Source organism: Oncorhynchus nerka, linkage group LG18 (assembly GCF_034236695.1).
Source record: "Oncorhynchus nerka isolate Pitt River linkage group LG18, Oner_Uvic_2.0, whole genome shotgun sequence".
NCBI lineage: Eukaryota > Metazoa > Chordata > Actinopteri > Salmoniformes > Salmonidae > Oncorhynchus > Oncorhynchus nerka.
The window spans coordinates 23,744,292-23,757,094 of record NC_088413.1 but is presented as its reverse complement, the minus strand read 5'-3'; the positions used below and the strand labels follow the sequence as shown (position 1 = coordinate 23,757,094).

Genomic DNA, 12,803 nt, shown 5'->3' with positions numbered 1-12,803 from the left:
GGGCAACTCACAAACACATTGACCAGCACCGGCTGTGTGGAGGACGAGGCCGTGACTGTGGCACCGGCCAAGACCGCATTACGCCTGCTTACTGTGTTGCAGAGTGAGGGAGAGAGATGGAGGGAGAGAGATGGAGGGAGAGAGGAAAGAAGAGACATTGAGAAAGAGAGGGATGGAGGCAGAGAGAGAGAGGGAGAGGGGAGAAACGGGGGCTCCCGGTCAGTGATACAGGGGCTGTGTCTGGAGAAGGTAATCCTCAGTGATCTGTCCTAATCTGCCACAGATACGAGGAGCTGAATCGCTGAGGAGAGAGGAAGAGAGGAGAGGAGAGAAGAGGGGGATGAGAGTGGGAAGAGGGGAAAACTGGATTACGGCAGCACGTCTGCATTAACTCAGTGGCCTTATCTCTTAAATTCTCTGCTGCAAAAACAGCTTTGGTGTGTACAGGGGGAGTGTGGCGGTGGAGAGGCTTGACGTGTGTGTGTGTGTGTGCATGCATGTGTGTGTGTGTGTAGGAGAGCTGGGCTCATTTTATGCCAGCAGTACACAGTCAGTGTCCAGACAGGCATACTGTGTCCCCATATTGAGGAAAGCACCACCACTACCAGACCCACTCAGTCTCAGTAGCCCTTCGTAAACTGAGCCTCCATTCTGGCTCAACCTCTCCCCGAGCCCCAACAATGGCCATTCTCTCCAAGGGAGGAAGGTCATTCCCAGGGTATACAGTTTCCGTCCTCACTTCTCTGATGGCAGCAGTGAATGATTGGGCTTTTTGGAATTTGGCCCAACCAATCGGCATAGTGAGATATCAAATCTCTATGCAGTCAGTCTCTGTGTCTCTCTATCTCTTCGCCTAATACGCTTTTACCACGTTTTCCTGTTGCTGAACCCTAGATGTAATTATGGTTTACATGATTAGTGTGGAAAAATAACTAATTGTGGGTTGTTGCGGATGAAAGTGTCTGCCTCACAAGTTGAGTCGCGTCCCGGCTCCGAACCCTGAATTATACAGCAACTACCACTGTGTACCACTGTGTCACAAACACACTGGGACGAACCCTAAACCTAACTCTAACCCTAAACCTACATCTAAACCTAACTCCTAACACTAATTCTTACCCTAACCCTAATTCTAACCCTAACCCTTAACCCCTAATCCCCCCCCCCCCACACATACACACACTAACACTGACACTAGACACTTATTCACCATGACTCACACGACAAGCACTTAAACGGTAATACCATTTACTTGTTGATTGATACAGTGTGACTCTCCTTAAGAGTAAACTAACATTGAGGCTTTCTCATGCAACATACACACATACATACACACACACACCTATCCCCAGCTGTGGTGTGTGTGTGTCTGCGTGTGTGTGTGTGTCTGCGTGTCTGCATGTGTGTGTCTGCATGTGTCTGCGTGTGTGTGTGTGTGTGTGTGTGTGTGTGTGTGTGTGTGTGTGTGTGTGTGCTCTCATGTTTATGTTTGGGAGATTAGCAGTGATGAAAGAATGCCTTTTCATGTCTGGGCTAGAGCGGCCTCCTCTGACGAACACCCCACCCTGTCACCACGCACACACACACACACACACACACACACACACACACACACACACACACACACACACACACACACACACACACACACACACACACACACACACACACACACACACACACACACACACACCAGTCTTAATTATGGACCTCTAGATTTAGTCTTAGTCATTTTGATTAAATATTATTAAGTCTTAGTCACGTCTTTGCCATTTGAATAATGATTTAATTATTGTCAAAATGGTGAAAACAGAGATCACTTTTTAGTCAACTAAATGCCCTTTCATTTTAGCCACATCACATTTGTATTGATTCATTAACCTTTAGAAAACATCAATTGCTGACCCTACCAGAATCTGAAGTCAAATGTCTACTGTTTGCTGATGATCTGGTGCTTCTGTCCCCAACCAAGGAGGGCCAACAGCAGCACCTAGATCTTCTGAACAGATTCTGTCAGACTTGGGCCCTGAAATAACATTTCAGCAAGACAAAAATAATGGTGTTCCAAAAAAGGTCCAGTTGCCAGGACCACGAATACAAATTCCATCTGGACACCGTTGTCCTAGAGCACAAGAAAACAATACATACCTTGGCCTAAACATCAGCGCCACAAGTAACTTCCACAAAGCTGTGAACGAACTGAAAGACAAGGCAAGAAAGGCCTTCTATACCATCAAAAGGAACATAAAATTCGACATACCATTTAGGATCTGGCTAAAAATACTTGAATCAGTTATAGAACACACTGCCCTTTGTGGTTGTGAGGTCTGGGGTCCGCTCACCATCCAAGAATTCACAAAATGGGACAAACACCCAATTGAGACTCCGCGAGCAGAATTTTGCAAAAAATCCTACATGTACAACGTAGAACACCAAATAATGCATGAAGAGCAGAATAATGCCGATACCCACTAATGATCAAAATCCAGAAAATAGCTGTTAAATTCTACAACCACCTAAACGGAAGCGATTCCCAAACATTCTATAACAAAGCCATCACCTACAGAGAGATGAACCTGGAGAAGAGTCCCCTAAGCAAGCTGGGCCAAGAGCTCTGTTCACAAACACACCCAACAGAGCCCCATAACAGCAACACAATTAGACCCAACAAAAATATAATTACTTGACACATCGGAAAGAATTAACAAAAAAACTGAGCAAACTAGAATGCTGTTTGGCCATAGACTCTCAAGAGAAGACAGGCTATGTGCACACTGCCCACAAAATGAGGTGGAAACTGAGCTGCACTTCCTAACCACCTGCCAAATGTATGACCATATTAGAGACACATTTTTCCCTCAGATTACACAGACCCCCAAAGAATTTGAAAACAAACCCAATTTTGATAAACTCCCATATCTATTGGGTGAAATACCACAGTGTGCCATCACAGCAGCAATATTTGTGACCCATTGCCACAACAAACTGGCAACCAGTGAAGAACAAACACCACTGAAAATACAACCCATATTTATATTTATTTACTTTTGTACTATTTGAGAGAGAGAGAGAGAGAGAGAGAGAGAGAGAGAGAGAGAGAGAGAGAGAGAGAGAGAGAGAGAGAGAGAGAGAGAGAGAGAGAGAGAGAGAGAGGGGAGAGAGAGAGAGAGAGAGACAGAGAGAGAGAGAGAGAGAGAGGGGGAGAGAGAGAGAGAGAGAGAGAGAGAGAGAGAGAGAGAGAGAGAGAGGGGGAGAGAGAGAGAGAGAGAGAGAGAGAGAGAGAGAGAAAGAGAAAAAGAGAGATAGAGAAAAAGAGAGATAGAGAGAAGCACAGTCACCAGATGGTGACAAGGTAGTACGGGTTGGACCTCCATCACTCGGTGGCGTCATCGCCGTTGTTATCATCGTTCCACAGACGCCACAGTAACAAAAGTAGATTGGGGGCTAATGACTTTCAACGGGAGCTAATTACTGATTCGGTAAGTGATGTAGTCGAGTCACTAAACCTTGAGTCCGAATCGAGTCCACTGTGCTTGAGTCCAAGTCCGAGTCACGAATGGGTCATGAGTCGACTCACAAGTCCCTATGGCTGAAGTTCCCCAGGTTGTTAACTCTAGCTAGCTAATGAGCTAACATGACTGAACATGGTATAGCCTAAACAAATGGTTAACGGTCCGGTCCACAACTAGCCTAGTTATATGAATGTAAAATGGGTCATGAGTCGAGTCACAAGTCCCTATGGCTGAAGTTCCCCAGGTTGTTAACTCTAGCTAGCTAATGAGCTAACATGACTGAACATGGTATAGCCTAAACAAATGGTTAACGGTCCACAACTAGCCTAGTTATATGAATGTAAAATGGGTCATGAGTCGAGTCACAAGTCCCTATGGCTGAAGTTCCCCAGGTTGTTAACTCTAGCTAGCTAATGAGCTAACATGACTAACATGGTATAGCCTAAACAAATGGTTAACGGTCCGGTCCACAACTAGCCCAGTTATATGAATGTAAACTGCGGCCTGCATTAACACAGGTACCACCGGTGTTATGGGTCATATCTTTTGAACGGTAATGGCTAGAATCAAATCCGTTTTCTGTGAGGAAAGGAAGACGAATTGGCTAGTACGTTGGCTAAAAAAACCTGGCTATGAAATGCAGTGGGGAAAGTGCGGGGGTTGAGCGAGGTTACAAATTCGGAAACGTTTCTATACTCAAGGGAGAGAAAAACATAGCTAGATTGTTGTTTTAATATTAAACTTAATGCTGCTTTTGTGTTTAATTTCGTAAAGCAGATTGTGTTTCTTGACCAGGCGAAGGGTATCTAACTAGATGGCTGGTGGAGACTGGTTAGCAGTGGGGAAGCAAGAGAGTCACCTGTGTGATGTGTATAATCGGAGGCGGTGTCAGAGCGGAGCCTGTCTGCCCACGCTCACCACTTGCTCCCCGCAGATCACCAGCGGATGTAGGCTGGGTGTAGCGGGTCCTTCCCACTGCTGAACACAACCGTGCCACACATCTGTGCTGCCAATATTCATTGTGCTTATCACTGAAAACTCTCTCTCTCTCTCTCTCTCTCTCTCTCTCTTTCCAACTTTACTGTAGCTCTCTCTCTCTCTCAGCCATATGACTGGCCCTGTTTAATATTTTTTCGTTCTTCTTGTGGTGACAAGGATTATGAAGTGATTTATTCATGTTGTGGTTCCCATGCCAGGAGCCAATGCTATCTCTCTCTCTCTCTCTCTCTCTCTCTCTCTCTCACACATTCTCTCTTTCCGCTCTCTGTCTCTTTTTCTCTCTCGTCACTTCTCCCCATCTCTGTATCTCTGCCAAGCCAGGGATGGAGTCCCTCAATCTGTGTCTGAAACCACTCGCAACATACAGTTATTTTCCTTCTCTCTCTCTCTCTCCCACTCTCTTTCTTTCTTTCTTTCTCTCTCTCTGTGCCAGTGGTGGAGTTTAGATTAAGGAATCCCGTGGTTGAAGGGAAAAACATGCTCAATTTGTTTCCCATTACTTATAATAGAAGAGAGACTTTTCCAAACACAACATGATTACTGCAGGGTGAGGATCATTTCCATATCTCCCCTCTGCTGCCCGGGCGCTCCTAGAAATACGATCTAAAACATTTGTGGTACCTCTCTCCTATTCAAACCAGGAGTTGGTCATTGTATTCATACACATAAATCACTAGTTTGTTTTAACAGGTATTGTGTAACTGGTACTTGTGCAATGTAATGGTTTTCCTCCTCTTCGTCTGAAGAGGAGGTGTAGCAAGGATCGGACCAAGATGCGGCGTGGTAAGTGTCCATGGTTGTTTATTTAAAAACATGAACTGAACACTCAATGAATACAAAACAATAAACGTGAACAAAACCGAAACAGTACCGTGTGGCGAACAAACACAGACACGGAAACAATCACCCACAAACACACAGTGAAACCCAGGCTACCTAAGTATGATTCTCAATCAGAGACAACTAATGACACCTGCCTCTGATTGAGAACCATACTAGGCCGAAACATAGAAATTCCCAAAACCTAGAAAAACAAACATAGACAACCCACCCAACTCACGCCCTGACCATACTAAATAAATACAAAACAAAGGAAATTAAGGTCAGAACGTGACATGCAATAAGCGGAGTCGTGTGTTGTCTTTGGCTCTTTGAGATCCTACGTGATAGTTTCCTCAGTGAAAAACCGTGAAAGACAGGGAACGAATCACCTTGCCTTTGTGACTGTAGACTGTATCCAGTTGTACAGCTATGCTGCAAAAATGTATATTTACTAGACAGTCGAATGAGTTTTGATATCAAAGTCGTAGGATGCAAGAAATTGAGCATAGAACGTTGAGTATTTATTGAATTCAGGGACAAAAAAACAAAACAAATGCATCGTTCCAAAGGGAAACAAATGAATCTATCAAACAGTTCCTACCACACTCAGATGTAATTGGCCTATTTAGTATGATCCTTCCACCTCATTAATTCCGGGGGGCCCTACCTGTCAAACATGCCTGAGGTCTTACCTAATACCTGCCCTACACCGAAAAATGGAAAGTACCTTTCTGAAAGTACCTCAAGTCATCCTGGAGCTGCTCTTTGTGGTCGGAGGTGATTGAAGACAGAAGAAAGAGGGGTGTGTTGTTAGGATCGGTTGGAAAGCCTCTGTTTAATTAAGCATGAATCCAGATGATAGTCATTGTCTGATGATTGTCTTGATAATCTCTGTAAGCAGCCAGGGAGGTAGGGGAGGTGGAGGAGTCAACCTAGCATTATAATTTACAGAGGGAGAGGGGGGGGTGGATAGAAAGAGAGCGAGAGAGGGGAGAGAAAGGGGAAGGGGGAGAAAGAGGAGAGTGGAAAGAGAGCTAGAGAGAGGGAGTTGGAGACATAGATAGAAAGGGGGAGGGAGAGGGAGAGGGAGAGAGACAATGTGAGAGAGAGAGAGAGAGAGAGAGAGAGAGAGAGAGAGAGAGAGAGAGAGAGAGAGAGAGAGAGAGAGAGAGAGAGAGAGAGAGAGAGAGAGAGAGAGAGAGAATGAAAAGGCTTTGCGTGAGAGGAGAGAGAGAGAGAGAGAGAGAGAGAGAGAGAGAGAGAGAGAGAGAATGAAAAGGCTTTGCGTGAGAGAGAGAGAGAGAGAGAGAGAGAGAGAGAGAGACATCTCACACTGAACTAACACTCCAGCCCAGAGGGCTTGGCCTGCCTGGCCGTCTGCACGGCATGATATACTATCTCTTACAGGTGATACAGGATCTTTGGCAGGTGCTGACACAGTATTGATGTGTAGGGTTCAAAGGTTGAGGAGCCACAGTCTAGAGGGGAGTGGATAGAGAGGTCTGGGAGGGGAGAATTCCATGCCAGGCTTGTGAATCACCATTCCCCTTTTTTAAAGAATTGACAGAGTTGGTTTGCAAAGTATTCACAAGTCCCTTTAACTCTAGGAATGGCTAGAGTGGCTTAGCGGGGTAGTGTTGCACATGTCAATCTGCTTGCCACTAGCGACACTGCGGAATGTGATGTCATCTGAGGGCGACCCTCTTTCAGCAAGCCGTCAATACGGACCGCAAACACGGAGTGGGTCACAGGGTCGCCATTCCATTTGCCTTTGAAATCAGGTCATACATTACAGTGTGTGTGTGTGTGTGTGTGTGTGTGTGTGTGTGTGTGTGTGTGTGTGTGTGTGTGTGTGTGTGTGTGTGTGTGTGTGTGTGTGTGTGTGTGTGTGTGTGTGTGTGTATGCCGAATGGAATCGTGTCTACTGAATGAGCAAATGTTGAATTCTGGCAACTGACCTCCCTACCGCATCAAAGTCCCAGTCACTCACAGCTGATGCACAGTACAACAAGAGGAACAAACATTCAAACATTCTCCATCCAACTGACGACCTCCCCTTTAAAACCTATAGAAACACCCAGACAAACATGTTTCTAAACACCTCCCCTTTAAAACCTATAGAAACACCCAGACAAACATGTTTCTAAACACCTCCCCTTTAAAACCTATAGAAACACCCAGACAAACATGTTTCTAAACACCTCCCCTTTAAAACACATAGAAACACCCAGACAAACATGTTTCTAAACACTCCCCAGATGTATTACACAGCATATGCTCATATATAAACACTATAGCCTGATCATACAATACAGTATGGTCCGTAGGCAGGATGGTCTGTTTTGATATGCACACACACACAACGTTTGTGGATGTATCTGGTACACAGAGTGAGCAGGGAGCAGATGGTACTAACGCTGACCCCTCTGTAGTCTTCCTGTCCGTTAACTGAACCATGGTCTGACTGCTCTTATCTGTTGAAACTGGGCGGTGGGGGAACGGACGGACGGACGCTTTGAAGCCACGCTTGTGTGGCGATGCAATCAGGCAGACCGCTGTAGGTCCACAAACATCGCCCTCTAACTCTTCCACACACATACGCACGTGCACACTTTCATGCACACACACACACATGCTCACACACGGACACACACATGCGCACACGCACCCTTTTTAAACTCACCATCGTCTGGATCTGAACCTAGAAGGTCCCTGGTTGTGAAGATGTGTAGATAGGAGACAGGAGAGACAGGACAGTAGATGCTGGATGGGCTTGGGGAGGAGATCCTGGATGGAGATCCTGGATGGGCTTGGGGAGGCTGGAGGCTTGTGATTCGTGCGGAGCGTGTCATGTAGAGAGTCTTCCCAATCACCGAGAACATCTGGGGATCTCTCAAAGAATCTCTGAATGATATCAGAGGAACCCAAGGGATCGGTCTGAAATTTTCCACCCTGGACAGAGAAATAAACAGAGATGATCTATAGAGACAAAGCAACTCCCGTGGGTCAACCAGTTACTGTTAATTTACTGTACAGTCTGATGGAAGAACAGATACAGAGTCTAGTTCTTCCAGGAAAACACCTGTACCATTTTTCACCTTACTGAGCCGAGTCGTGCTGAGCTGTTCAGCGCTGGCCTGGTTACTTATACACTGTCGTTATGGTCTGGGTTGGACGGTAGTGTGAAAGCGCTCTCCATGGATGGGGTTCATAGATGTGATGCATGTCTCTGTAAAAACTGTGTGCTGTGGGGAATAGTAAGACACAGGTGACGTAGTTATGGTTGAGACCAAATCTACATTCCAGATCTTCTGTTTGTCTGTGTGTGTGTGTGTGGGTGTGTGTGTGTGTGTGTGTGTGTGTGTGTGTGTGTGTGTGTGTGTGTGTGTGTGTGTGTGTGTGTGTGTGTGTGTGTGTGTACGTGTGTGTGTTTGTCTGTGTTGGTGTGTGTGTGTGTGTGTGTGTGTGTGTGTGTGTGTGTGTGTGTGTGTGTGTGTGTGTGTGTGTGTGTCTGTGTTGGTGTGGGTGTGGGTGTGGGTGTGTGGGTGTGTGTGTGTTGTTCCAGAGGGTAGAGAGTGACTGGCACTAGTGCTGTGTATTTTGGGGTGGTTTCTTTTGGCAGGTACAATGACTTGTCATTCAGGTCATATCGTTGACAGTTTTTATACATAATGTCCTGTTTCTGATGCCAAAATAAATTATTGGTACCACTTACTTCAGGTGTAGCCGGTTCCCAACAAGACCATGATGTTCCATAGCAAAGAATCTATGTCAAATATCCAGTTGGCCCGATTTTCTAATTATTTCCCATGATGTAAAAGACATTCTAATTTCATCTGTAGTGAACCGCTTTGATGCTTTCATCATCAGCTAACAGCCTCCGCTACGCCAGCATGGTAACAATGCTCTACTCACAGATATTGATTTGGATTAGTTTCTGTCACGTTCAGGGATTGCGTAAATGAGGCTTTGTACCCTCTCTCTTTCACCATCTCCGTCTCTCTTGCGTTCTCGACTCCCCCTTTCACTCTGTCCCCCTCCCCATGCATTCTCTCTCCCCAGCACTCCCTCTCCCCTCTCTCCCTTTCGATCCCTCTCCCCTCTCTCCCTGTGTCATGTCTCCATGCTGCCTCTCCCTCTGACTCTTTGATGTGTCTGCTTTAATTCTCAGCTTAATGAATCTGTGGCACTGCCGTTGCCTATCGGTGGCAGGATCACAGAACTATCCCAGGGTTAAGTGCGGTAGAGTGTGGTACGGCGTGCCTCTCTTCTAGTTGGTGGGTGTCGAGATAGTACAGGAGGTGAAACAATGGGAGCTGCCTTGAGGTCCTGAGAGAATTAGCTTCGAATGCAGATCCCAGAGAGGACCAAAAAGGACCAGAGAGGGGTAGAGAGGACTAGAGAGGACCAGAGAGGAGTAGAGAGGACTAGAGAGGACCAGAGAGGAGTATAGAGGAGCAGCGAGGAACAGAGAGGACCAGAGAGGTGTAGAGAGGATCAGAGAGGACCAGAGAGGTTTAGAGGGGAACAGAGGGGACCAGAGAGGAGTAGTGAGAAGCAGAGAGGACCAGAGAGGTTTAGAGGGGAACAGAGAGGACCAGAGAGGAGTAGTGAGAAGCAGAGAGGACCAGCGAGGTTTAGAGGGGAACAGAGAGGACCAGAGAGGAGTAGTGAGAAGCAGAGAGGACCAGCGAGGTGTAGAGAGGAACAGAGAGGACCAGAGAGGTGTTGAGAGGAACAGAAAGGAACAGAGAGGACCAGCGAGGTGTAGAGAGGAACAGAGAGGACCAGAGAGGTGTTGAGAGGAACAGAAAGGAACAGAGAGGACCAGCGTGGTGTAGAGAGGAACAGAGAGGACCAGAGAGGAGTAGAGAGGTGTAGAGATGACCAGAGAGGACCAGAGAGGAGTAGAGAGGTGTAGAGAGGTGTAGAGATGACCGGAGAGGACCAGAGAGGTGTAGAGAGGACCAGAGAGGAGTATAGAGAAACAGAAAGGAACAGAGAGAACCAGAGAGGAGTAGTGAGAAGCAGAGAGGAGTGGTGAGAAGCAGAGAGGACCAGAGAGGGGTAGAGAGGAACAGAGAGGATCAGAGAGGGGTAGAGAGGAACAGAGAGGACCAGAGAGGTGTAGAGAGGAACAGAGAGGATCAGAGAGGTGTAGAGAGGAAGAGAGAGGATCAGAGAGGTGTAGAGAGGAACAGAGAGGATCAGAGAGGTGTAGAGAGGACCAGAAAGGACCAGAAAGGAGTAGAGAGGAGTAGGGAGGAGTAGAGCGGACCAGAGAGGAGTAGAGAGGAACAGAGAGGATCAGAGAGGGGTAGAGAGGAACAGAGAGGACCAGAGAGGTGTAGAGAGGAACAGAGAGGATCAGAGAGGTGTAGAGAGGAAGAGAGAGGATCAGAGAGGTGTAGAGAGGAACAGAGAGGATCAGAGAGGTGTAGAGAGGACCAGAAAGGACCAGAGAGGAGTAGAGAGGAGTAGGGAGGAGTAGAGCGGACCAGAGAGGAGTAGAGAGGAACAGAGAGGAACAGAGAGGAGCAGAGAGGAACAGAGAGGAACAGAGAGGTGTAGAGAGGAACAGAGAGGACCAGAGAGAAGCAGAGAGGAGTAGAGAGGAGTAGAGAGGAACAGAGAGAAGCAGAGAGGACCCAACAATCATTAAGAAAGTAAAGCTGTGGTTTTCATCATTCCTAGCTCGACAGTAGGCTCAGAATCTCCTCACCTCCCCACCTCCTCACACCTTTCCACATCAATAGCTGATGTATGATGAAGGCTGTGGGCATAATGACAGGTGGATGTGGTTACCACAACTCGAATGAAAGAATTCAGAAGAAGGTTTGTATTTATGCCATTAATGTATCATTTACGCTACATGCTACTAACTCTGAGAATACTGAGTGACCCCAGGCACCGTGACAAGACTATATAATGGCTAACGCTAGCAATGAAGGCCAGGAGGACGTTGCTCTATTGAAGTCCCAGGCTAGACTCACACCATCCGTCCCAATCCAGGAGGAGACCCAGGTCCATAAATCAAAGCAGGTGGTTTCCCCCCCTCCTTCCAAAATGTCTCCACCACAGGAGAGAGGGGAGGGGGTGAAAGAGATAGACCTGGGGGCACAGGGCCTGGTTATGAGAGAGCGATGATAAAAGTCGGCCCATAAATCAATTCCTCATCCTTTATCAAAGGCATATTTCAATCGGTGTGTGCCGTTTAACTAGCGCTAGTAAAACATTACAAATAAATGAAAAGGATGAGGTTTGGGGCTTCCATCTGTGTGGAAACTACACTAAATATACCCCCCCCCCCCCACCCCACAGGAAATGATCTGGGGCCTGATCTGAGTTATCCCTCAGCCATGCATTAATACAGGATTGAAAGACACGGCGAGTCATGTTGAAACACAACGCTGTGGAGGGGAAATCCCCGGTGCTGTACTGGGGGCTTCAGACTGTTCTGTCTAATCACAGATACTTCAGGCTAATGAACTGGCCAATGTACATGTTATGGCGTATACTGCACTTTACAGTAGATACGTAATTTTGAGAGGTGTTTTCCAAGTCTTTCATTTGATTGATGTGTGCTGGATCAGATCGTTACTGTACAGAATACTGTAGTCAGGTTTCATCATTCATTTTGAGATCACTCTCCCTTTCACAAGCGTTTATTCTGTCTGCCGCAAAAGATTCTATGTGTTGTATTTCATCATGCGGTAATGTTGTTGTTGACTGAAGCCCCTGGACCTGATGTTCAATGACATCATATTTTAAATGTATTATTTTTTTTTAATTAAACTTTTATTTAACTAGGCAAGTCAGTTAAGAACAAATTCTTATTTACAATCACAGCCTATGGGACACGGCTAGTTGTGATACAGACGGGATTCAAACCAGGGTTTCTGTAGTGACGCACTGAGATGCAGTGCCTTAGACCGCTGCGCCACTCCGAAGCCCAATATGATATCACATCAAATCAAATCAAATCAAATTTTATTTGTCACATACACATGGTTAGCAGATGTTAATGCGAGTGTAGCGAAATGCTTGTGCTTCTAGTTCCGACAATGCAGTGATAACCAACAAGTAATCTAACTAACAATTCCAAAACTACTGTCTTATACACAGTGTAAGGGGATAAAGAATATGTACATAAGGATATATGAATGAGTGATGGTACAGAGCAGCATACAGTAGATGGTATCGAGTACAGTATATACATATGAGATGAGAATGTAGACAAAGTAAACAAAGTGGCATAGTTAAAGTGGCTAGTGATACATGTATTACATAAGGATGCAGTCGATGATGTAGAGTACAGTATATACGTATGCATATGAGATGAATAATGTAGGGTAAGTAATATTATATAAGGTAGCATTGTTTAAAGTGGCTAGTGATATATTTACAACATTTCCCATCAATTCCCATTATTAAAGTGGCTGGAGTTGGGTCAGTGTCAATGACAGTGTG

The 12,803-nt window shown here is 46.0% G+C and overlaps 1 protein-coding gene across 1 annotated transcript in view; it reads right to left on the bottom strand.

The window, feature by feature from the left end:
• The window catches only part of LOC115119370 (calcium uniporter protein, mitochondrial-like), a 58,837-nt gene extending 50,598 nt beyond the window's left edge, over window positions 1–8,239 (bottom strand). Inside the window, exon 1 of the mRNA XM_065003806.1 lies at window positions 8,017–8,239. Coding sequence (XP_064859878.1) covers window positions 8,017–8,019 — 3 coding nt within the window. The 5' untranslated portion in view covers window positions 8,020–8,239. The remainder of the gene's footprint in view (window positions 1–8,016) is intronic.
• Between the last annotated feature and the right edge of the window lie 4,564 nt (window positions 8,240–12,803).